This window comes from Marmota flaviventris, chromosome 1 (assembly GCF_047511675.1).
Source record: "Marmota flaviventris isolate mMarFla1 chromosome 1, mMarFla1.hap1, whole genome shotgun sequence".
Taxonomy (NCBI): Eukaryota; Metazoa; Chordata; class Mammalia; order Rodentia; family Sciuridae; genus Marmota; species Marmota flaviventris.
In genome coordinates this window covers 6,341,161-6,364,740 of record NC_092498.1, presented here as the reverse complement: position 1 = coordinate 6,364,740, position 23,580 = coordinate 6,341,161, and the positions used below count along the sequence as shown (strand labels likewise).

The window sequence follows — 23,580 nt, the reverse complement described above, 5'->3', positions numbered from 1 at the left end:
TGTTTGGGGTTTAGGGTTTGGTGGCCTAGATCCCAGGCCCTGGTGGCCTGACTTTGACCCGGTTTGTGATATTGAGTTCCAAGACCTCTTGACAACCTCGGCACGAATTTCTGCCTCTCCTCAGGCCATCTAGTGACCCGAGGATTGAGAGGAAAATGGCTCTGAGCTACGTTTTCCTGCTGCTGACCTCACAGGGACCAGCTGACCACAGGGCTGGGTAGCAAGGCAGGTGTGCTCCATTTGAGGCTGGAATTGAGTGGAGAGACACACGCACCAGAGATCCTTCTTTCTGCTGGTCCCACTTATCATCCTGGAGTCCACCGAATTCCAACAGCTCCATTCTAACATGTTGAGGCAAGCTGGCTGGAGGCTGCGAGTCCCCCAGATCCTTGTCTCCAGAGCAGGGCCCACTGGAGTCAGCCAGGGTGTGGCCCACGAGGGCTGGCAGGTTGGTTACCCCTCTCAACAGACAAGACCACAGACAGATGCTACATTTGAAGCCAGTCTTTACCTCATCCCTTAAAGGAGTTGATTATAGATTTTCTTGCACTGCTCTCTAATTGTCTCCTGATTGCATTCTTGAGGGCTGTGAACTGGGCGAAAACGGCCTCAAATAACACTACTCAGCGTTGAAACCAGAGTTGGTGCTAACCTTTGTTAATTAACTCATGTATATCTGAGTGCTTTGGCATAAACAATGCTGTGATTCACCCACGTGGCAGGCTAAGGGAGTGAAAAGCATATTCCTTATCTGAAAGAATTTATAATTTAGTTGGAGAAGCAAGATTACACATAAAGGTCTTTAAAAGGCGACAACTATGAATAGATCTCCATTCAGTGTGGAAGCAGAGCAAACGGAAGTGGGGAATCCCCAACAAGTCGTCTGGTCCTAGGTCAGCTCAGGGTAATGGGCAGCCAACTTCCAGCTCTGTTACTTCTCAGCCGCCTGCCATTCCATGCCTCAGGGGGATTATTGGGGCCGGGGTGGCGCAAGAGATTCTTAACCCCTGTGCATGCCTATTCCAACTTCCTCCGCCCAGAATTTCCTGGCCATTCTGTGCACTCTGTGTCCCCCAAGAGTGAAGCGAGCTCCTTTCCGACCAGAGGTGCAGTAACAAGGCAAGAGTTGGCATTCGCGGGGCGACTGAGGGGGGAAGCCCAGGGCGGCGACAGTGGAGGGTGGCTTCCACACGCGGGACTCCGGGTGCCGGCCTATGCCTGGAAGCGCGCCTCGCCTCCGTTCCTGGTCTCTGCCCGGGCTGCTTCTTGGCTCGCCGCGCCGGGGCCGCGCACGGCGCGCCGGGGGGCGCGCACGCTGGGGGCTGGACTGCCCGCGGCGCGGGGGAAAGTTGAGTTGGGAGAAGTTGGGAGCGGCGGGGGCGCGCCCCGGGGTGGGCACGGGGAAGTCGTCGGGAGCGCGAGAGGGCACCGGAGGACTTGGACAGACCCCGAGACCCCCGGGGCACGAAATCCTGAGCAAGCGGGTAAGTGGAGAGGTGGTGGCGGGGAAGGGCCGGGGCAGCGAAGGGAGGAAGGGAGGGGGGAAGGAGAGGGGGGAACTCGGGACGCGGGCGGGGAGGGAGTGGAAGTGGAGGAAAGGGCGGAGACTGGGGCGCGGGGAACCAGGTTTTGGGGAGAGGGATGAGGAGAAGAGCAGAGTGCTGGTCGGAAGCTACGATTCCGGGGTCTGCTTCTTGGAGTTTCCTAAGGCCAGAGTGCCGCGCCCCCTGCCACCAGGAGGGGGTAGTCTCAGGGAGGCGCCACCACAGGCTCTCCCACTCCTGGGCCGGCTCCAGACAACCCCTCTCCCCTGCGACCTCCCTACAGTCTCTCTCAGGCCTGTCCTGGGGGTTGCCTCGGGCCTGGGGCCTCGGCCCTGATCTCGGAGTTGGGAGGCGGAGTCGAAAAAGGGGGGGGGGTGGCGGGTCAGGTCAGGACAAGGGGTCAGGCAGAAGAGGGAGCAACTAGGTAGGGGTTGGAAAAGACGAGCCTGGAGTTGGACCTGACTCCTGGGGGGGCCACCTTGTCTGGCTGGGGAGCTCCGTGATGATTGTGAGGGTAGCACTGTCTGGTATCGGGGTCCACTTTATCCTCCCTCCTCTCCCTGGCCAGTCCCTCAGCAAAGAGCTGTGGAATGTACCAGTTCTCTTGGGGAGTAGTTAATGCCCAAGTGGGGGTCCAGGGTGATAATCCCTTGGGCAGGGGGAGAGATGCTAATCCTCTGGGCCGGTCAGGGCTGGTCCCCGGAATGTGCCCCCACCCGGATTATAGGCACCGATGCTGTGGACAGAAGCTGCTTTGTGTTCTGGGACAGCAAGGGAGGGGTGGGGGGCATGGGTAGAGGGAGGAGGGGGTGATGGAAGAGCACTCTGAGGGTATAGCCTAGAGATGGGAGTGAGCACCTGCAGGTGCAGGGGATGGATTCTCCCCACACCCCTCCCAGTCCATGTCTACTCCCAGGACACCTCTCCCCCACACTGGCGGGTCCTGGCTGAAGGCCTGCTGAGGGGGAGGTGGAGAGAGCAGTCAGCTGAGTTGGAGTGCCTGCCAGGAATGTGTTGCCCAGGCTCCCCACCCTGGGCTGACCACCCCCCAGACCTTTATTCTTTGACCCTATGCTGACCTGTCTTACCTGCAAGGTAGCCCGAGTCAGGGAACTTCATATCGTTACCTTCACAGAGCCTTGTACCGCCCCCACTGGGAATGGGTACCCCGATTTGCAGTGGTTGGGTTCTCTCCCTACAGAGAGAACCCCCTTTTCTAACCCCCTACCCCCAACACAGTGTTCCCTTGGCCTCCCCTACAGTCACCATCAGGAGGGCAGCAGCCCTGCTACTCAGATTTTCCTGGCCCCTAACTAAAGAGGGGAGGGATGGGAACTGCCCATCAGGAGCAGGACCTCGGGTTTTATGTGCCCACCCCTTTGCTGTGGTCATGTGCACCTCCCCCCATTATAAAACTCTGCCCAGTTGGAGCCCACCGCCAGCCCCTTCTTCCCTCCCACTGAGTGAATGGAGCTAGGCTCCTGCCCTTCACCCCAGGAACTTGCTTCTCTTGCCTGCCCTCACTGAGGAGGCAGGTCTGCCTCCCTGCCCAGCCTGCCTGGAGAAAGGGGCACCCCCTCCCTACTTAGAGGCCCCCTGCTTGGCATCTTGGGCTCTGTCCAGCGTTCTTTCTCTCCCTCTCCTTTCTGTCTGGGCAGCAGTGGCCCCCTCCTCCACACCCCTCTGCTCCACAGGGTGTCTCATTCGACACCACACCCCTCTCTGGTCTCAGGCCCACCTCCCGGGCCACCTCGGGCTGGGTTCCTGTTTCTGTCTGGCCCTTCACTCCCAATTTTCCTCCATTCTTTATCACGCCCTCCCTGATCTCTGTCGCCTTCTCTCCAGGGCTGGGCCTTGACTCCTTCCTCCCTCATTTTCTGCAGCCTCTCCCCCTCCGCTCTCCTACTTTCTGCTCAGTCTTGAGGCCCTTCGTGGCCCTCCGCTTTAGTCTTCTCCTCCCTCTCTCTCTTTGTTCTTCTCTTTTTTTTCTATAAATAACTCTCCTTTTTGCTCTTGTAGCCTCAAAGGGCCACTCTGAGGCCCTTCATAGTCTAGGAGGATCCTGAGCAGCAAGGAGACCCGGGTGACAGGCAGCTTGGGCGCTTGGGCTCCTTCCCCCCCCCCCCCCCCCCCCCCCCCGGGGCTGGACGCCCTGTGGGCCTGGGCCTGGCCTGCTGTGCCCTCCGATGGTGACTGGTCCTCTCCCCCACCCAGGTTATGCCTCCACCTTGTTGCCCTGAAAGCCGCAGCGACAGTGAAAAGGGCTAAGATTTGGCCATGAGCAGCGGTCGGCGCCCCGCCTCAGGGGCAGATTCTTTCCACACGGTGGTGAGTACTGCTCAGTCAACTGGCCCTTAGGCCACAGGTGCTCAGGCCCAGGGGCCAGCTGGGTGGGGTGGTGTGTGTGTAGATGCTGGAGAAAGGAGCCTGTGGTCAATTGGAGAGAGACTCTGTCATCCATATCCTGACCTTGTACCATGTGTTGGGGGCGGTGAGGTGGCTCCTGTTCCTGGGGATAGAGTTGAGGCTGTTTTATGAAGGACCAGGTAGTAACTGTACAGGAACTTTGAAGACCCTAGGTCTCACCCAGTAGGTCCCCTCTGACCCCGCCTTAATGTGCATGGGTCCCAACACACACACAGTAGTTCTGGGCAGAGCTCCTTGATGCAGCTGGCCCTGCCCCCGCCCCATAGTTGGCCCCACCCCTGGGGCCACGTGCCCATTGGACCCGCCCCCCCCACGTGGTCACCACCCCACATGGCCCCCTCCTGATTTTCCTAAGGAGTCTAATGATTAACCTCAGTGCCACATTCAGCCAGGTTATTGGTCACTTTGGCCCAGTGGGGCACGTGACTGGAAGGGGCGCGGGCAGATGCCCTCCCCTCCTTGCCAGGTTCACCCCTGCCAGCCATGGACTTCCTCTTGAGGCCTCAGGTGCGAGGGGTCTGCAAGTCCCCCCCCCATTCCACGCTCCCTCCCCTCCTGCCCGCTTCTTCCTGCCAGGCAGCTTCTGGTGGGAGTGGGGACCAAGTGCTTGGGTCAGCCTGGGCAGGAGCCCTCAGCACAGACTGGAGACACCAGCCCTCTGTCTTCGCATCTTCTATCCAGTGTCCCTGTCAGCCGCAGCTGCTCCTGTTGACCCCCCCCTTCGCCCCGCGTGTCTCCCCAAGACCCGCCCTTTGCCCTCCTCCCTGGCTCTTCCCTGATCTAGATACTGGCACTGCCATGGAGGGGGCTGCATACCCCCGCCCTTGGAGGTCCTGATGCCCTTCAGGTCCAGATACTCTTGAGCAAATATTTGGTGGCCACGGCGCCTGGAGCTGAGACCGGCAGGGGGTGGGTGGGGGGCTGGACCAAGGCTGCTGGGCCAGGCAGCAGGCCGCTTAGTTAGGCGCTTAGCTGGGCTGAGCACCGCAGTCCCTGCCCGGTGCTGGCCCTGCTGCTGCTGTCTGCTGCTGCCGCCGCCGCCGCTGCCGCTCCCGCAGGATGACTCAGGTTGGGGGGGGTGAGGGGCGGGGCTTGCCGACTGGGTGGGGGTGCTTGCTGCGGTGAATGGGGGCCCCCTTGACCAGGCAAAACTCACGTGTTCCTGTGGAGGCAGGGCTGGGTTTGTCTGACTCAGAATTACGCCAGGTCAGTTAGCTTGGATGCCCCCAAAAGTTACTTTTGGGGCTCAGCAGTTGTCCTCCAGGAACCAAAAGGAGTTTTTTTTCACTTTTTATCACTGAACTGCCCGGTTTGCACACCCTACTTTCCAGCTGCAGGGGGAGACAGGATTTCTGAGATTCCCAGAGTAGACCCTCCTGCCTGTCCTGGGTCTGACTGCAGACTGGGCCCATTCAGCTGGGGACCCCAGGGAACAGGCTGCAGGGGTGGGGGAGGGGACTGGATCTCTGGCATTGCAGGGAATAACTGCTGTGGGGCTGGGGTGGTCCCTGCATTGGAGGGCACGGCTAATGGGGGATACTGAATCTCTGGCACTGAGTAGGACAGGGTTTGGGTGTGTAATTCCCAGTGACTCCTGTGTGTTTTCTCTATCCCTCATCCTTACAGCCAGAGCCAGAGAGTGTGGGCCCTGGGACACCTGGGTTCCCAGAACAGGAGGAAGATGAACTTCACCGCACCCTGGGAGTTGAACGGTTTGAAGAGATCCTCCAGGAGGCTGGGTCCAGAGGAGGGGAGGAGCCAGGCCGCAGCTATGGAGAGGAAGACTTTGAGTGTGAGGGAACAGGCAGGAGTGGGGGTGGGGGAGGACTTGACTGTCCAGCAGAGAAGAGGCCAGGGTCCCAGTGGGAAGAGCTGTCCTTGGCGGCAGGATAGCAGCAGGGGGATGTTGTGCCTGCCCTCAGCCAAACCTCTCTTCCTTTCAGACCATCGCCAGTCCTCCCACCACATCCACCACCCACTGTCCACTCATCTGCCTCCGGATGCCCGCCGCCGCAAGACCCCCCAGGGCCCTGGACGGAAGCCTCGAAGGCGCCCTGGAGCCTCCCCAACTGGGGAAACCCCCACCATTGAGGAGGGGGAGGAAGATGAGGATGAGGCCAGTGAGGCTGAGGGGGCCCGGGCACTCACTCAGCCATCTCCTGCCTCCACACCCTCCTCTGTACAGGTGAGGCCTGGGCTTTGGGGGGATGTGCGCAGGGCCTGGCCTGGCCTCACGTGCCCATGTGGGCCCTGTTGCAGTTCTTTCTCCAAGAGGATGAAGGCACTGACCGGAAGGTAGAGAGGACCAGTCCATCTCCCCCTGCACAACTGCCACACCAGGAGGCAGCTCCCCGGGCTACCAAAGGGGCCCAAACTGGGTAAGTGCACCTTGGTTGTCACTCTCCCAAAGCAGACACCAGACTGGGGTTTACCAGAGGTAGAGTCACCAGACTGGGGTTCAAATCCCATTCCTGCCCCTCACTAGCTGTTTGGGCAGCTGACCTAAACTCTCTGAGCTCTGTTTCTTGTCTGTAAGCCCAGCCTAACAGGACCTAGTGAGGAGGGACTGCAGACAGGTGTTAGTTAAGGTCGGAAGTGTGGTTTAGCAGTCTCAGTCCCCACCCAAGCACTGCCTTGGGGATTAGACCGTGACCTCCCAGCACCTGCTAAGACTCACAGGGTTTGAAAGGAATAGGAGACCCCCCCCTCTCATTCCTGGGGAGATGTCAGTTCACCCAATTGGAAACTGATGTCAAATGAAATGGTGCCAGAATACTGTCACTGAATCCAGTATCTTGGGCAGAGCATCAGTACCAGTGAGTGGGTGATGAGAGTTTGGGGGCACTAGCTTGGGAAGGTTTCCTGGAGGAAATGACCTCGAACAAGGTCATGACTATCTTGGACCTGTTTTTCTGGGTGCCAGGCAGCATGAAGGGCTGGGTTGCGGGAAGTGAAGGGCACAGTGCCCCCTTGGGGGAGTAGCTATACTGGGAGGCAGACTGGCATGCAGAGCTGGCAGTGACAGGAAAGCCTGGCATTAGGGAGAGGAAGAGAGAAGTGGGCAGGGCTGTGGCAGAGACAGGGGACAAGCCATGATGGGCTGGAAAGGCCTGGCAGTGGATGGCTCTGGTCCCAGGAGGCTCTTCATATGAGGAGAGAGGAGCAGCACATGTCAGGGACTGGGGCAGAAGTGGGAGTCTGAGGGGAGGCACAGACCCTCCTCATAAACACGGAGGAGCTGGCTGCAGTTCCAAAACTGTTTGCACATACTTTGTTCTCTTTGATCAGAAACGGGGGCCCTGTGAACTTCTTAAATCCAGGGGTATGCCCCAGCGGGCGGAGGGGAAGGGAAGGAATGCTAACTGGTACGAAGAGACGTTCACAAACACCGGTTAGGAACCATACCCTGTGCTAGTTCTTTCCCCAAATTTCACCTCTCCCAGTACCATTCGAGGTTCGCCTCAGCCCCGTTCTGCTGAAGAGGAATTCATGTGCAGATTGGCCTTCTGGTGACCCCCAAGAGTGGGAGCCAGGAGGAGGTGAGGTCCTTCTAGTTCCCTTCCTAGGATCCTCTGCATGGGTGGAGGTCCGCTCTGTCAGATTCATGGCTACTCTGTTTGCAGAACACTGGTGGAAGAGGTGGTACCAGTGGCCAGTGGCACAGCTGGAGGTGACGATGGGGGTGCCTCGGGGCGCCCCCTGACCAAAGCTCAGCCTGGGCATCGCAGCTACAACCTTCAGGAGAGAAGACGCATTGGGAGTATGACCGGGGCAGAGCAAGCACTGCTGCCCCGTGTCCCCACTGATGAAAGTGAGGCCCAGACACTAGCCACGGCTGACCTTGACCTCATGAAGAGTGAGTCCTGGGGCCTGGGCCAAGCCCACTGCTGGTAGGAAAAAGAGTAAGAGAAAGGGGAACCCAATCTTGGTCCTCTACTTGCCCCTAGGTCACAGGTTTGAGGATGTTCCTGGGGTGCGACGGCATTTGGTACGGAAGAACGCCAAAGGGTCTGTGCAGAGTGTGCGGGAAGGGCGAGAGCCCGGCCCCACGCCTCGGGCCCGACCCCGGGCCCCCCACAAGCCCCATGAGGTACAGTTCTGCTTCATGCTGTTGCATTTTCTCCCCATCCATTGCCTCCCCCTTCCCCACTCCCCTACCTCTCAGACCCATATATCTTGAGCACCAGGGTTACTGCCTGTGGGGATGAACCTTAAGAGTTGTTTGACATGGACACTGTGGATCGGTGCACAGCCGAAACATTGTGAATTTGTGTATTACGATTATGGTTCATACTTGAGACCTTGCTGATGTGCATATCGTGGCCATTTGCTGGCAGGTGGCAGTGAAGAATCAGGGAGATGCCTTATTCTGCTTTGAACAAAGACCCTTAAGGCTGGAGGAGGTGTTCTGTGGCACTGCACTTTGTTTTCAAAACCCAGTTGCCTCTGCTTATTTGATCCTCCCATCTACCTGTGAAGGCGATAGCACAGGTGGCGTCAGTCATAAACCAGGGTCTGTGACTTGGCCAAGGTCACCTAGTTACTTAGTGACACTACCCATTTTAGACTCCAGGGCTCTGGTCCTGAACTCTGCCTTAGTGTATTTTTTTTTTTTAAGCTGTTTTATTGAGGTATAATAGCCGTGCAGTAAATTTCACCAGTACTGAGTGTCCAGCTCAGAGACTTGGTGCACCTGTTGCTCCCAGATGGCTACTACCTCCATGGGGACTGTTTTTCACCCTCGGCAGGTTCCTCCTGCCTCCACCCAGCAGTCTTCCAGCAGAGGTGACCAGGCTTTGTTATTTGCAATTCGTTTTGCCAGTCCTGGCTACATACAAACGGAATCTTACAGAAACCTGCTGTTTTCTTAGGTAGCGACCTGCCAGGCACTGTGTCCTGGAGTATACTTATGTCCTACAGGCTTTCTTTAATCCCTATTACAGTCCTTGGAGGAAGTGGGTGTTGTTGTCTTTTATAGACAAGGGAAACCCAGTCTCAAATTGGTAGTCACGTGTTCCAGGTTCCTAGGCCTCATGTGAGACTTGTGTGTCTATGTGCCATCCACTGTGCCCCAGGGCCACTTGCTCTTCCTGATGCAAGCTTTGCCTGAGCCCACCTCTGACTCCTTACCCTGCACCTTCTCATCTTGCCCCAAGGTGTTTGTGGAGTTGAATGAGTTGCTGCTGGACAAAAACCAGGAGCCTCAGTGGCGGGAGACAGCCCGTTGGATCAAATTTGAGGAGGACGTGGAGGAGGAGACCGAGCGCTGGGGGAAGCCCCATGTGGCCTCGCTCTCCTTTCGCAGTCTCCTGGAGCTCCGCCGGACCCTGGCCCATGGTACCCACAGTGCCTGCCTCCCCTGTCCATCCTGCTGCAGGATACTCGCTGCTTCTAGATCTGATGATTGATCTGTTGTGTTTGGGGTGCTAAAATGTCTTTAAGCCATTTCAATGGAATGCTTCCTGAAATTCCTGTCATGGCTCCTTTGCATTGTAGAAAACCTGGGGAATATGATCTCACCTGTGGGGCTGGATAAACTTCACTAAATAACTACCACACAGGACTCTTGAGCCCTGTGGCTGCTTGTTTCCTCCTTCCCAGCTGGTAATCACTCCCAGTTGTTCTTATTCTAAGTAGCTGAGGATTGAGAAACCTGCTGTTAAAATTGTTCTCAAACTAAGAGTACTAGGCTCTAAGTAAGGCTTCAGGCACTTTGAGTAAAGGGCCAGAGTGCTTTATTTTTTGGTACTGTGGATTGAACCTGGGGACACTTTGCAACTGAGCCACATTCCCAGCCCTTTTTTATTTTTTTTATTTTTTGAGACAGGGTATTACTAAGTTGTTTAGGGCCCTGCTATGTTGCTGAGGCTGGCCTTGAACTTATGATCCTCCTGTTTCAGCTTCCTGAGTTGCTTCAATTAGAGGCCTGCACCACTGTGCCCAGCCCCAGGGGTGCTTTACCTTTGAGCTATATCTCCAGCTCTTTTTATTTTTATTAAAATAAAAGTTGAGTTGCTGAGGCTGGCCTTGAACTTGTGATCCTCCTGCCTCAGCCTCCTGAGTTGCTGGGATTACAGGCACATGCCATTGTGCTTGCTGCCCGTGTTTTATCATTAGCCTTTGTGATCTGCTTTGGCTGCTGGAGTCCTTTGGTTCTGTGTATTCTCCAGTTCTTTGTTCCTGGAAGTTGACCTTGCCAGATAAAGACCTGGTACTTTTAAAAGGATTTTCTATAGGAAAGGGTGCAGAGAGGTCTGGAGGCTTCCCAGTAAGCAGCCACTGGGCTTGGGGAAGCAAAGCGTAAGTCGAGAAGCCTGAGGTGGAGGAGGGTCTTCAGGTGGCTTAAGGACATGTGGACAAGGCCACAGACCAGCTGTGTCCTGATCTAGAGGGTAGAGGTAGGACCCTAGAGGAACAGCACATGAATCACTAAAGGAAGAACTGAGTTCAACCTGAGAGAATGGCCTAGGCATCCCAGCCAGGGAGGCTGGATGATTCCTGGAAGGGAGTGTGATAACTGAGTCTCTCCTTGCTGCAGTTCTGGAAGGAGATGGGGGTGGGGAGAAATAGGTCAGAGAGGCGAAGTGATACAGACTTCAGAGGCAGAGCTGGGACTCCAGCCTTGATCCTCGGTTTGTAGGTTGGACCGTACCCACCTAGTTAGGCCTGTCTGTCCCAAGCGATCCCTCCCATTCCATTTCCCACCATTGTTTCTTGCCCTGAGGTGGGGAGTCCTCCTGTCATCTTTATTCCAGGAGCTGTGCTCTTGGATCTGGACCAGCAGACCCTGCCTGGGGTGGCCCACCAAGTAGTAGAGCAGATGGTCATCTCCGACCAGATCAAGGCCGAGGACAGGGCCAATGTGCTGCGGGCCCTTCTGTTGAAACACAGGTATGGCCCTTTGGGGAAGGTGGATGCCACTGCATCCTGCCCATCTGTTTCCTTCCCTGCCGTCATCCCTCCTTACACTCACTGCTGTCTGTCCTGCCAGCCACCCGAGTGATGAGAAGGACTTCTCCTTCCCCCGTAACATCTCAGCTGGCTCCTTGGGCTCCCTGCTAGGGCATCACCATCCCCAGGGGGCTGAGAGTGACCCACACGTCACTGAGCCTCTCATTGGTGGTGTTCCTGAGACACGGCTGGAGGTGGATCGAGAGGTGAGGAGTTGGCACAGACCTGCGTGGGCACAGTCCTGTGAGCAAGCCCTGATGGGAACACGTGGGGTCAGGGAGGCTGTCTGGACTGAGTTCCATTCTGTGACCCCCACAGCGTGAGCTGCCACCTCCAGCCCCACCAGCTGGCATCACTCGTTCCAAGTCTAAGCATGAGCTAAAGCTGCTGGAGAAGATCCCTGAGAATGCCGAGGCTACCGTGGTCCTCGTGGGTATGTGGGGCAAGTCTGAGGGCTGGGGTGGTAGTCTCAGCAGGGGCTGGGACTGGGTGGGGTCCTGCTCTGTGTTCTTGCCCATGATGGCCCATCCTCCTAGGCTGTGTGGAGTTCCTCTCCCGCCCCACCATGGCCTTCGTGCGGCTGCGAGAGGCTGTAGAACTGGATGCAGTGTTGGAGGTGCCTGTGCCCGTGCGTTTCCTCTTTCTGCTGCTGGGCCCCAGCAGCGCCAACATGGACTACCACGAGATCGGCCGCTCTATCTCCACCCTCATGTCCGACAAGGTCAGCCCCTTGCCTTTCTGGTCCCCGGAGCCACCCCTACTCCCCACTGCCAGTCTTGGTTGCCTTAGCTCCACCTCTTGGCCCCCTCTGGTGCCCTCCCTGACTCCTGTCCTGCTCTGGCAGCAATTCCATGAGGCAGCCTATCTGGCAGATGAACGGGATGACCTGCTGACTGCCATCAATGCCTTCCTGGACTGCAGCGTGGTGCTCCCCCCCTCGGAAGTACAGGGCGAGGAACTCCTGCGTTCTGTCGCTCACTTCCAGCGCCAGATGCTCAAGAAACGGGAAGAGCAGGGCCGGCTGCTGCCCCCAGGATCTGGGCTGGAGCCCAAGTCTGCCCAAGATAAGGGTACGGCCATGCAGGCCCGAGCCAGATGGGGCTGCCTTGAGGAGGGGTTGGGTGGGCAGGAGAGCCACACAGACACCAACAGAGAGGTTGGGGTTGGCAGTGCTTCTGCAGGTGGTGGGTGGACTGTGCACATGGAGGAGGTCCTGGTCAGTGGGCAGGAGGGCCCCACAGCTGCCCTGACATCAGCCTGGGTTGTAGCACTCCTGCAGATGGTGGAGGTGGTAGGTGCAGCTGAAGATGATCCCCTTCGTCGGACGGGCCGGCCCTTCGGGGGCCTGATCCGTGATGTGAAGCGTCGCTATCCCCACTACCTGAGTGACTTCCGAGATGCACTTGACCCCCAGTGTCTGGCTGCCGTCATCTTCATCTATTTTGCTGCTCTGTCTCCTGCCATCACCTTTGGGGGGCTGCTGGGTAAGGAGGAGCTCATAGGGACAGGGGTGCACAGCCTGGCCGCTGAGCTGAGCTGGTTCCTGCACCCCCAGGAGAGAAGACGCAGGATCTGATAGGCGTGTCAGAGCTGATCATGTCCACAGCGCTCCAGGGTGTGATCTTCTGTCTGCTGGGGGCTCAGCCATTATTGGTGATTGGCTTCTCGGGCCCCCTGCTGGTCTTTGAGGAAGCCTTCTTCTCGGTGAGGGCTCTTTCTGCCTTGGTCCAGTTCCCCCTTCTCTTCCCAGTATCTCTCCCATTGCCCCCAGAGCTCGGGGCCTGATACCTTCCCACCTCCCCTGCCTAGTTCTGTAGTAGCAACCAGCTGGAGTACCTGGTGGGCCGCGTGTGGATTGGCTTCTGGCTGGTGCTCTTGGCCCTGCTCATGGTGGCCCTGGAGGGGAGCTTCCTGGTCCGCTTTGTCTCCCGCTTCACCCAGGAGATCTTCGCCTTCCTTATCTCCCTCATTTTCATCTACGAGACCTTCTACAAACTGGTCAAGGTAGGCAGGCCCTGCTCAAAACAGGGCTGGGAAAAGAGCAGGGCTTCAGGGCAGGAGGGAGTCCAGGGGCATCCTGTCTCATGTCTTCTTCTAGACTGGAGGCCAGGCTGGTCCCAGGAGTTCCCTGGACTTGCAGTCTATGGAGCCCACAGAGCTGAGGCTTGTTCTCCCCGCTGCTCCCAGCTGGTCCTCTGGGTTATTTTTTTTAATCCGAGATGAGCTCCTGGCAGGCCTTTTCCCTTCTGTGCTAGCCTTCCAATTTTCAGCTGAGCCCAAGAATTTTCTCCCCATTTCAGCTAATGGGACCCATTGTGACCTTCCTCTTTCCCCAGATCTTCCAGGAGCATCCCCTCCACGGCTGTTCAGTCTCCAATAGCTCAGAGGCAGACAGCGACAATACAACATGGGCCAGAGCAACAACCACGCTGGGACCAGGCAATGGGAGCTTGGCTGGGCAGTCTGGGCAAGGGAGACCCCGGGGCCAGCCCAACACAGCCCTGCTGTCACTGGTGCTCATGGCTGGCACCTTCTTCATCGCCTTCTTCCTACGCAAATTTAAGAATAGCCGGTTCTTCCCCGGCCGGGTACGTGGACTTGCAGGCTGTGGAGATCTGGGGATGGGATGGGGTGTTTCTAGGAAGTGAGGGTCTGAGTGGGACAGCAGGTCTCTGAGCACGGTTCTTGTCCTCAGATACGGCGGGTGATTGGGGACTTTGGGGTGCCCATCGCAATCCTCATCATGGTGCTTGTGGATTACAGTATTGAGGACACCTACACCCAGGTAAGGCATTGTACGTGTGACAGCAGGGTGCCGTTTCCACCACCCTGGGTTCTGGTGTTGCACTCCAGGCCTCAGCCAGAGCCTGTCCTTAAGCTGGGCAAATACCAAGCCTTTCCCCCAGTGTGCCCTCCATGTCCACCCTGCCCATGACTACATACTGTCTCTGCCCTGCAGAAGCTGAGTGTGCCCAGTGGATTCTCAGTGACAGCTCCAGAAAAGCGGGGCTGGGTCATCAACCCCCTGGGGGAGAAGAGTCCCTTCCCTGTGTGGATGATGATTGCCAGCCTGCTGCCTGCCGTCCTGGTCTTCATCCTCATCTTCATGGAGACGCAGATCACCACGTGTGTGGTCCTATTTGAGAGTCCTGGGGCTGTCAGAAGGCCAGAGTCCTCAGCCAGACTTGGGGACACACATGGGAACTGCTACTCTGTTGGGCAAGAGAGTCCAATGACTTTGGGGGACATTGAATGCCCTGATGGCTGAAGTTTTATTTTATAGGCACCAGAAAACATCACTGAGGGGCTGGGGATGTAGCTCAGTGTAGAGTGCTTGTCTAGCACGTGCGAGGCCCTGGATTCCATCCCCACAACAGCAAAAACTCCAAAACAAAAACCTGAGGTTGGCCAGGGGGAGGACAGAGTACAGGCTAAGGCTTGCTGGGAGCTCTCCTACAGGATAAGGGCTGAGGGCACACGCTGAACTCTATGATGGAATTCTAGTCCTGACGGAATGGACAGGGACTACCAGGTTCCATAAACACAGGGACTGGCTGGGGTGTTCTGGCCACACCAGGTATGGCAGGCCTTAGCAGTGCCTCCCCCCTCCCCAGGCTGATCATCTCTAAGAAGGAGCGAATGCTGCAGAAAGGCTCTGGCTTCCACCTGGACCTGCTGCTCATCGTAGCCATGGGCGGCATCTGTGCCCTCTTTGGCCTGCCCTGGTTGGCTGCTGCCACTGTCCGCTCTGTCACTCATGCCAACGCACTCACTGTCATGAGCAAGGCTGTGGCGCCAGGGGACAAGCCCAAGATTCAGGAGGTCAAAGAACAGCGGGTTACAGGCCTGCTGGTGGCCCTGCTTGTGGGTATGCTTCCCCTTATCCACAACCTTCCTTGTGGTACCCAAGGCCCCTGGGGGAAAGAACCTGGGGCTAGCTGTTTCTCCCCCTCCCTAGGCCTTTCCATGGTTATCGGGGATCTGCTCCGGCAGATCCCCCTGGCTGTGCTCTTTGGAATTTTCCTGTACATGGGAGTCACTTCCCTTAATGGGATCCAGTTCTATGAACGGTTGCACCTGCTGCTCATGCCACCCAAACACCATCCAGACGTCACCTACGTCAAAAAGGTGAGTCCTCGCCTAGAAGGACCCCAGACCTCTGCCCCATTCTGGTTTACTTGAGTCAGCTGCTTCTCCCCACTTTAGGAAGCCCCCATTAACCATCGGTACAGAGCAGTCTCTGGAAGTATCTGAGCTACTTCCATCACTAGAGGATCCCAAGCATCATTCTGGTTGTCCTCTGGATATGGTTGCTTTGGAGAGAAGGCTGGGCTCACTTTGTCTCTTGCCAACCAGGTTCGGACCCTGCGAATGCACCTGTTCACAGCTCTGCAGCTGCTCTGCCTGGCCCTGCTCTGGGCGGTTATGTCCACATCTGCCTCCCTGGCCTTCCCCTTCATCCTCATCCTCACAGTACCACTGCGCATGGTGGTGCTCACCCGTATCTTCACCGAGCGAGAGATGAAATATGTAAGGATCCCGGCCCCCGCCCCCCCCCCCCCCCCCCCCCCCCCCGCCTCCTGTGGTTCTGGAAAGGCCCACCCTTCTCTTCCTCCCACAGCTGGACGCTAATGAGGCGGAGCCAGTGTTTGATGAGCGTGAGGGTGTGGACGAATACAATGAGATGCCCATGCCTGTGTAGCTGCTGCCCAGGGACTGAATGATGGACAGAGGGAATGGGCTGGTGGGATGGGTTTCCCCTCCCCCTCCCAGTTTTTATTTAAGTGAATAATTTAAAGTCCCCTTCTCCCCACCCCTGCAGTAAAGTGCTTCGGCCCCCACCTACCCCTGGTCTTGTCTGTCTGTCTAGTGGAAGTGGCAGGGAATGGGGTACTCAGCCCTGCTCTCTGTCACAGAAATGAGACTCACAACAGGGAAGGAAAGGGACTTTAATGAAAAATCAAAACATAGGGAGCCAAAGTGCAAATTGTCCACCCCCCATAGGGGGGCCATCCTGAGCCCCATGTGTATCCCCTCACCCTCCTTCAGGCCCCCAGCGGAGGCCTAAGGCCTGGAGCTTCTGCCTAAGGTAGCTCTTGAGCTGGGGCAGGCCTCTCTGTGACTCCAGTTCCTCAAAGGGCAGCTGTGGGGAGAGGACACTGGGTTACCTGCATGGCAGGGGTGAGGATGAGGATCGGGTAGGGTGGGGCCTCTCACCGGCAGGAGCTGGTAGCCCATTAGGCCCAGGTGCCGCTCCCTCAGGGCACGGGAGCCCAGCAGCACCCTGCCATCACGGCAGAAATGCCAGCGTTCACGCAGCATCAGCACCACCCTGGAGAGGAGTAGACATGTTATGGGTGCTCTTGGCCAGGGGGTCAAGATTCCCGCACCCTGCTTTCTTACCTTTGGGCAGGGTCACGGGTCGTAGGATTAGAGGCAGCCTGTCCCTGTGGACAGGACCTTGGTGGGTAAGGTAGAAAGGGGTCTTGGGTCCTCACAGGAAGCACAGCACCAGAGCTGCTGACACACAGCAGGAAGTCTGCAGGGAAGAGAGCCAGGGCCTTAGCCTAGCTCCACTTCTGGAGCTGCCCCCCACCTGGAGCTCACCTGTGCAGTAGCCGGGAGGCACAGTCAGGTCCTGGCGGTATTTCTCCTCCCCCAGCAGCTGGCGCAGCCCCTCAGCTACTATGTCCTTGTGACTGAGGGGAAATGATACTGGTAGAAGACAGGCCCCAAGTCTCATCCCAGTCTGTCCATAGCACCAACACCCAGGAAAAAATCCCTTGACTGGTCAGGGCCCATTTTTTTCCCCTCTAGGACCACTAAGCACACTGGTGCCGGTACTGCTGTCTATGGTCTCTAGCTGTTCTACTGTGCTTCTCTGGCTCTCCCTCCCCTCACCCCAGACTGCCTGCCCACCTGTACTTGCAGCGGGCACGGTCGGTGATGAGTGGCTGCGGAAAGATGGGCACTTGCTGCCTTCGGGGAAGGCGGGGGCCCCGGTATCCTGGGAGCTCCAGCTCCACAGCCGCGTCAAGCAGGGAGAGGTAGCGTCGAACAATCAGAGCGTGAGGGGTGCCTGTGGGGAGGTGGGGACTGGAGCACCCTGTGTAGGCCAATGATCCCTGGGTGCTCCCCTGACCTCTGGGGTCTCAGGCCCCTCCAGCCATCCTCTCTGCATACCACTTATGTGGTTGATAAAACCCGGGGAGAAGACAAAGTGCAGGGCTCTGAAGGGCAGGCACCGTAACTGGCACAGTGACATCAAAATGTTGACTGTGGCCAGGGGTGCCACCCCTGCCTCCCGAGCCAGGATCCTCTCAAGGCAGGGCATAAACTGCTGCTCCAGGGGTAGGTAGTTCAGCCGCCCAAAGGGCAAGACCAGCTTCTGTACCACCTGTGGAGAAGAGCAGCATGTCAACTGGCAGGAAGTGCTGCTCCAAGTCTCTCAAGCTGAGTGTTAGGCAGGAATGGCCTAGCCTGTAACGTCACTGTCAAGGCATAACACTCCTCTACCCCAGCATATACACAAGTTCAACAGTATAAGCAGTGTCTTTGAGCCAAATGTGACTAGACAAGTAGAAGGTACATTCTGTGGGGTCTGGCCTGCAGACTTGGAAAAGCAGGACAGGAGGAACTAGGATGAGGCTGAGTGCTTTGGTACAACTGCTGAGCTCTTGACATCCATGTTGTTTATGGGGGTTGGAAAAGCCAGCACAGAGAGGGCATGGAGCAGAGCAACCTAGCTGGAGTGTTTCTGCCAGAGGAAGAGGCTAGTCACGCTGGACAGGAGGCTAGGCTTGACCAGGTCACTGAGGATGACTCACAGAGGAGCATGGGAGGGTGGGAGGCAAGCCCACCTTGCTGCTGAGCTGGGCTTCCTGGACCACCAGGAAGTGGGCAATAGCTTCCAGAAGCTGGGGCTCCCGCAACCGATGCCGAGCGAGATGCTGGGCCAGAAGGACCATCACATGAGGAGTCAGTTCTTCTGGCCTTGCCTCTGTGAAGAACAGCCTTCACTTCATGCTGGGCCCTGACCGCTGGCAGGCTAGACTGCCAGCCCAGACAACTTAATTCCCATGTCCTCCTCAGCCCCTGCCCTCCATTTGCCTTCCACCCTCCAGCACCTGCCAGGCTGCTGATCAGATTCTGCCTCGGATACCGCAGGAAACGGGGGCAGCTCAGAGCAGCTTCTAGCCTTTGTCCACCACGGAGGACAGGCTGCAGAGGGGGAGGTGGCTTTGGAGGGAGACGAAACCTTCGCTCCTGCTCCAGGGCACACACCAGAGGTCCATCTGATGGAAAGCCTGAGAGAGGAGGCAAAGGAGGTCCTGCTGAGAGAGTTGTGCTGTGTTTTTCTAATCATGGGGTGAGTCCTGACCTCTCTCCCCTTCATTTCCTGAGAGGGAATATACACTCGAGTTTATGTGAAAACACTGGAGAAATGTGAAGTTTCAGGTGGATACGTATCAGAGCAGTCTGTCAGGGAAAGCTTTATACAAAGGTGGCAAAAGGCCCTCAACTCCTGCCAAGAACTGCAGTGGCTTCTGAGAGCACTGTAGAAGGAAGCTGGGGTGGCACCCTGTGAATCTGGAATGAATGCTGTTCAACTTATGACATCTGTCGCGAATACAGGAGGGGCAGTAACAAGTGCATCTGGGTATGTGCTACTCCTGGGCAAAAGCAGTGACCTGTGTACTGTTCTCTCCCTTTATCCTTCCCTAAGCCCCCACACCCCCAGACGCCCTCCTCACCAAGTAAGACTGCAAGGTGCAGACACACGTGGATGGTATGAATGTCAAAGGAGGGGCAGTTTCGGATGATGAGCTGACTCAAGTCCTGCAGTGTGGCCTGCTCCACAGGAGGGGGCCGAGGCTGAGACCCCAAGAGCTGGCCCAGGCGACGAAGTGCCACAGGATAGTGGTGGGCGCGAACCTTGGTGGGGTTCTGGCCCAGCCAGCGCAGTAGCTCCCCAGGACTCTTCGCCTGTTCCAGAAGCCGCTGCAGTCCTTGCACATGGCCTGCACGGGGCCCTCCTCCAAGAGGCCGGTCCCCCCACTTGCTGGGCCCCAAACAGCAGGGCTGTACTGGAGGGATCAGCAGCAGGCCAGACAGCCGAGCAGGGGAGGCCTGAGCAGAGAGCAGGACTCGAAGCATGGAGTTGGGTGATGGAGACCCTGAGGGTGGCCCAGAAAAGGGGGTGAGGTTTCCTCCAAAGGGGCAAAGGACTCAGTCTACTCCTTACCTCACTCCCCATCCAGAGGGGCCTGGGGTCTGAGCAACCCTCTGTGACTGCTCTGGTCCTGTTCTCCACCCTGCCCTCTTTCCCTTTTCATTCCTTGAAACAGCAATCCTAATCCTTCAGTGTGCTCAGCGCAGCGCAATTCACAAAGCAATTCCACATGCACTATCTCCTCTGATGCTCCATACAGGCCGATGAGGAGTCGCAGGGCTGGCATTACCTCATTTCACAGGTGGAGAAACCAAGGGCCAGAGCGACGAAGAGGTTAAGTTAAGCCCGAGGTCATTCACGGGTTAGTGGTCGCGCCCAGCCTGGAGCCAGGACGGCCCCGCGATGCGCCCTCCCGACCACCTCCCCCTCCCGCAGGAGGCGGCGGCGGCACGGAGGGCGGAACGCGGGCTCCGCAGCAGGACGGTGCTGGGTCCCATGCTGGGCGCTCCCACTTACCAGCTGCGTGACCTTGGGCAAGTGGCTTCGCCTCTGCCTAAGTCTCCTCACCCATGAAAAGAGAACACAGCGCCCCAAGTCGAAGGGTGCGCGCGGAGAAGAGAGCGCAGCTTTGAGAAGGCGAGGAGTCCGAGATGCTGGGGGCCCACACACCCGCCCTGGCCCGGGGACGTCAGGAGACCGTGGCCACCGCCGCTAACGCCAGCTCCCGCCGCCCTCCCGCGGCCCGCCCCGCAGGCGCCACCCTACATGACTCCCCGGGCCCCGCGCAGGTCGCTCCCTCAGTCGGTCTCGGGGCCCGAGAGCCGGGCTCCCCCCGCGGCCTCCTCATCGGCGGCCCACCGAGTCCGCCATCTTCCCAGCAGCCCCCGAATCGCAGCCTGCACGCCAATCCCGGCGCAGCGCTCGGCCGGCAGAGACGTGGCTCCCGGCAGGCGCTGCGAGCCGGGGCGCCTTGAGCCCGCCCCCCGCTTCCGGGAAGTGCGCGCGTGGCGCGCGGGGCGGGGCCACAGCTGGAGGGGCGGGGCTGCAGAACCAAAAGCTGAAGCTGGCGGATCTGCACAGAGTAAGGGGTCAGTTGCCGGCCTGAGCAGGTTGCAGGGGCCTGAGGGCCTAGTACTCGTCGTTTCCCCTTTTCTCCCGGAGCAAGGCCTCCCCGCCCTTCCCACCCCAGCTCCGCACAGACGCACAACAGAGTGAAAACTTCACAGTTATTTTAATCTGCACAAGTTCCAGAGAATGCCTCTGCCCCTCCCAGCTCCCTGTCACCAGCCTCCCACAGTCCATAGGTGCCCAAATCAGCCAAGGAGGTCTTGGGACTAAGGATGGCTGAGTCCAAAGGCAGAGCACTAAGACGGGCCCAGGGGAGTGGGCCGTCTTTGTTCAGGGCCAAGGCAACGACAGCAAGTGCCTGACCCTGAAGAGCCAACTGTCAGTGAAGGCTGAGGGCCAGCAGCCCCAGAAGGTGGTCCAGAGCCATGGAGATCACAGGGGCGGGACTCTGCCAGTTCCCGGAGTCCCCTGCGACGCAGGGCTGGGCTCCAGGGTAATGGGAAGAGGCAGGCTGGAGAAGCTGGCCTGGGCAGACAGCAGCTCCCACCACGACGTGGGGAGTGAGGTCCAGAGGGGTTGGCTACACCACCAAGAGCCCGTGGAGGCACTATGGGCGGTACATGGCAAAGGCCAGGAGACTGAGGAGCAGGGTGAAGCCGGCTAGGCCCAGGGTGGCGGTCAGGGGAAAGAAGGGCCGGTACTGGATCTGGCAGTACCAGAGCAGGAGCAGCAGCAGCAGCAGCAGGGGCAGCAACAGGCTGCCGATTTCCAGCCCGGAGGGGCCTGGCTCTGACCCCGGTGGACAGGGGGGATGTGGAGAACCGACCCTCGTTGACACGTGGCAGTGGAGTACGCAGTTGGGAGGGAGGTGAAGGCTGCCCAGCGTCTGACTGTCGTCTCCTAGAAGCTGGCCTTGGTAGATGAGTCGCACCTGGTGTTCCCGGCCGGGAAACTGGGTCCTGAGGAGAGAGGGACCTGGGTAAGAGAGCAGGCCTCAGGCAATCCTAGTCCCTTGCCCAGAGCAAGGCTCCCATTCTTCCCTTTTGCCCTCCACACACCACCCAGCAGTGGCCTCTGGGAGGCAGTCTGTTGCAGGGGAACAAGAACAGTGTACACTTTGGGCAGCTCCATTCCCTCAAACTGAAAATAAGGGAGGAGTGTCAGATATTTCTGGTGGCCCAGTCTATCTCACCCCATTCTTTAGCATTTGATTCCTACCCTCTTTCCCGCTTACCTTTTCAAGGAGCCAATGGTGTCATGAGGCCAGGCTCTGGCCACCTGTTCCGAATCATTGAGGAATTTGAGCCGTAGCACGAGGGGCTCCTGTGGGGAGTCTGGGGGTGGTGTTGTTGCAGTGACTCCAGGCTCTGGCGGTGCAGCTTGACCTCTGTGTCTCAAACTGGGGGACTCGGCCCCTGGAGCCTCTCCTCTGATGCTGTCAGTGGCTGCCATGACTTCGCTGGGCTGGGCTGGCGTTGAAGTCCCTGGTGGTTGGGGCAGGGTATCGGAGCCCTCCGTGGTATGTGTTGAGACCCAGGCAAGGGCCAGCACCAGAAGGCAGGCAAGCACCGCAAAAAGGATGGTCACCTCATCACCCACCCCTTCAATCAAGGCCATGGCACCTGCCTGCCGTGCTACCGAGCTGGAGAGGGCACAAAGAACAGGTGAGGGGCTGGCTCTCTGGCCAGGAGCCCTCCTAACTTCGACAGGCTTCTGACCCCACCCTGCCACAATTCTCCCACAGTCCTGATTCTTCTGTTCCCTTAACCATCCTAGTACAGACTGCTCTATATCCCAGTCATCCCAAATTTGCCATGTTTTGCCCCTTCCCATCACCAAATCGAAAGTCCTAACTTTGTAACTTGAGTTCTAGGTCTTCTAGCTCAATTCACAGAAACCCTATCTCCAGGAAGGTGTTTGACCTTCTAAACAGCCGGTTCCCTAAACTTAACCCCCACCAAACTTCACCCTAAATCTTACCTGTTCTTTTGACCACTTCATCTCAAAGTTTTGTTTACTCCTTCGCCTATTTCACCCCAAGTTCATATAATGCTCTGTAACTAAGTTTCTCCAAGAGGCTGAAAAAGGGTCTTCAAGCCCACCTCACCCCACCCCTGCATTTCTAGCCTTACCATTTACCCAAACCCCACCCGCGGCACGGGACTCCTTCCCAAAGCTTCCCCCACACCAAACGTCAAAATCCGCCCTTGGGCAATCTGGAGTCTCTGCGCGCTGCCACCCACCCAGCAGGTCCCCTCTTGGTCCACCTAAACCCTCCTCGCGGCAGCTCGATTCCGCGCCTCCACGGGAAGCCTCTCCAAACCCAGCGGCCGCCAGTCCCAGATCCAGTCCAGGAACCCAAGACTGCGCCCTCCCCACCCCCACTGCTCCATCACCCCTCCCATCTTTCTGCCCCCCGAGCCACAGGAGGGCACAGCCGATCCCGGGGCGGGGCGAGGGCGGCCCAGCCCAGACCTGGGGCGGCGGGGTGGGCGCGGCCAAAGCGCGGGGACTCACCGCCCGGCTCCGCCAGCTCCATCTCGGCCCCTCGGGCACTTCCGGGCGGGAGGCGCTGAGGTCGCAGACACCTGAGGCACCGCTCCTTCCCAGCCGCCGCGGCCCCGAGCATTGTGGGATTTGTAGTCCGCGCTGGCATTGCCCGCCTTCCGCCCTGCGGACCCACGTGCGGGGCTCGGTCCGCTGCTCAGGCTGTCCGCCTGTCCGCCGCAGTCGGGGCTGGCGGGGGCGACTCGGGTAATTGTGCTATTCGGCAGAGATTTTGACCTCAGCAGGATTCGTCCCCTTCGCCGCCAGCAGCCAGGGCATCTGTCACTCCAGACACCAACGTCAGCTGAGCACGTCAGAGCACCCTTGTTAGTGATGCAGTGATGAGAGCGCTTGAGAGCTCAGGTGGCCACTACCCCGGCTTTCCCTATGTCAGAGTGGACGCCAGGAAGCAACTTGGCCTTCCAATTTGACGCTTCAGCCCAGAGCTCAGTAGGCGTGAGCTGTCCCATCAGCCAGCTGAGGATACCTATCTTCTTCAGGACTGGCCCCTCCTCGATCTTACCCTCACAGAACTGTGAAAGAAGAGTGGACTTTGAGCACAAGACCTGATCCCTTAATCTGTGCTCATCGGCAACTCATTCTCTGGTGGATTGTTAAATCTCATTAAACATGTTTCTTCGTTTCTAAAATATACTTCATAAGTCCATTGAAAATCGAGAAATTCGGTATTTTATTAAACAAATGTGAAAACTATGTAAGACTTGTACACAGTAAATATTTGCAGTAGGATTTTCCCTCTTTCCTCTGGGCTCCCTGTAGCCACAGGAATCACTCATCCTGAATTTTATACATCAGTCTTTGTGGGGATGATCAGGTGCTGAGGATGTAACCCAGGGCCTGGTACGTGCT

General features: G+C 57.9%; 3 protein-coding genes across 10 annotated transcripts; 1 reads left to right on the top strand and 2 right to left on the bottom strand.

Annotated features, from left to right (window-relative positions):
* Positions 1-1,031: 1,031 nt before the first annotated feature.
* On the top strand, positions 1,032-15,767 carry Slc4a2 (solute carrier family 4 member 2). Of its 2 annotated transcripts, none has more exons than XM_071610822.1 (23): positions 1,032-1,119; positions 3,759-3,872; positions 5,598-5,763; positions 5,915-6,156; positions 6,231-6,349; positions 7,595-7,827; positions 7,919-8,061; positions 9,128-9,308; positions 10,727-10,862; positions 10,963-11,128; positions 11,241-11,355; positions 11,459-11,643; positions 11,767-11,992; positions 12,191-12,406; positions 12,478-12,626; positions 12,732-12,926; positions 13,259-13,510; positions 13,618-13,707; positions 13,882-14,048; positions 14,537-14,790; positions 14,881-15,050; positions 15,279-15,452; positions 15,544-15,767. In XM_071610822.1, exons 2-23 carry the CDS (start codon positions 3,822-3,824, stop codon positions 15,622-15,624), a joined length of 3,711 nt encoding a protein of 1,236 aa, XP_071466923.1. In that variant the 5' UTR covers positions 1,032-1,119; positions 3,759-3,821; the 3' UTR covers positions 15,625-15,767. The 2 variants fall into 2 exon arrangements, with proteins under 2 accessions (XP_071466923.1, XP_027799112.1); XM_027943311.2 differs by lacking the exon at positions 1,032-1,119 and adding an exon at positions 1,323-1,484.
* Positions 15,768-15,852: 85 nt separating this feature from the next.
* Positions 15,853-20,051, bottom strand: Fastk (Fas activated serine/threonine kinase). Of its 5 annotated transcripts, none has more exons than XM_027943379.2 (10): positions 19,861-20,050; positions 18,677-19,099; positions 18,050-18,229; positions 17,750-17,922; positions 17,106-17,319; positions 16,842-17,001; positions 16,530-16,621; positions 16,326-16,461; positions 16,140-16,254; positions 15,853-16,065 (listed from the first exon to the last, which is right to left on the bottom strand). In XM_027943379.2, exons 1-10 carry the CDS (start codon positions 19,940-19,942, stop codon positions 15,958-15,960), a joined length of 1,683 nt encoding a protein of 560 aa, XP_027799180.1. In that variant the 5' UTR covers positions 19,943-20,050; the 3' UTR covers positions 15,853-15,957. The 5 variants fall into 5 exon arrangements, with proteins under 5 accessions (XP_027799180.1, XP_027799181.1, XP_027799178.1 ...); XM_027943380.2 differs by having other exon boundaries at positions 17,783-17,922; positions 19,861-20,049; XM_027943377.2 differs by having other exon boundaries at positions 15,853-16,254; positions 19,861-20,051.
* A 256-nt stretch (positions 20,052-20,307) lies between these two features.
* On the bottom strand, positions 20,308-22,773 carry Tmub1 (transmembrane and ubiquitin like domain containing 1). Of its 3 annotated transcripts, none has more exons than XM_027943425.2 (3): positions 22,681-22,773; positions 21,398-21,805; positions 20,308-21,122 (listed from the first exon to the last, which is right to left on the bottom strand). In XM_027943425.2, the coding sequence occupies exons 2-3, from the start codon at positions 21,778-21,780 to the stop codon at positions 20,771-20,773; spliced, it is 735 nt and encodes a 244-aa protein (XP_027799226.1). In that variant the 5' UTR covers positions 21,781-21,805; positions 22,681-22,773; the 3' UTR covers positions 20,308-20,770. The 3 variants fall into 3 exon arrangements, with proteins under 3 accessions (XP_027799226.1, XP_027799227.1, XP_027799225.1); XM_027943426.3 differs by lacking the exon at positions 22,681-22,773 and adding an exon at positions 22,144-22,518; XM_027943424.2 differs by lacking the exon at positions 22,681-22,773 and having other exon boundaries at positions 21,398-22,518.
* Positions 22,774-23,580: the final 807 nt, after the last annotated feature.

Coding starts and splice junctions, on each gene's coding strand:
- Tmub1 (XM_027943424.2), bottom strand. CDS start 21,996: ATGGGAAGGGGCAAAACATGGCAAATTTGGGATGACTGGGATATAGAG. Junction 21,123..21,397: donor ACCATTGGCTCCTTGAAAAG/GTAAGCGGGAAA, acceptor CTCTCTCCTCAG/GACCCAGTTTCCCGGCCGGG.
- Fastk (XM_027943377.2), bottom strand. CDS start 19,942: ATGAGGAGGCCGCGGGGGGAGCCCGGCTCTCGGGCCCCGAGACCGACT. Junction 19,100..19,860: donor CGCGGGGCCCGGGGAGTCAT/GTAGGGTGGCGC, acceptor GGCCACCCTCAG/GGTCTCCATCACCCAACTCC. Junction 16,462..16,529: donor GCCTCCCGGCTACTGCACAG/GTGAGCTCCAGG, acceptor TCTTCCCTGCAG/ACTTCCTGCTGTGTGTCAGC.
- Slc4a2 (XM_071610822.1), top strand. CDS start 3,822: ATGAGCAGCGGTCGGCGCCCCGCCTCAGGGGCAGATTCTTTCCACACG. Junction 8,062..9,127: donor CCCCCCACAAGCCCCATGAG/GTACAGTTCTGC, acceptor TCTTGCCCCAAG/GTGTTTGTGGAGTTGAATGA. Junction 11,993..12,190: donor CAAGTCTGCCCAAGATAAGG/GTACGGCCATGC, acceptor CCTGGGTTGTAG/CACTCCTGCAGATGGTGGAG.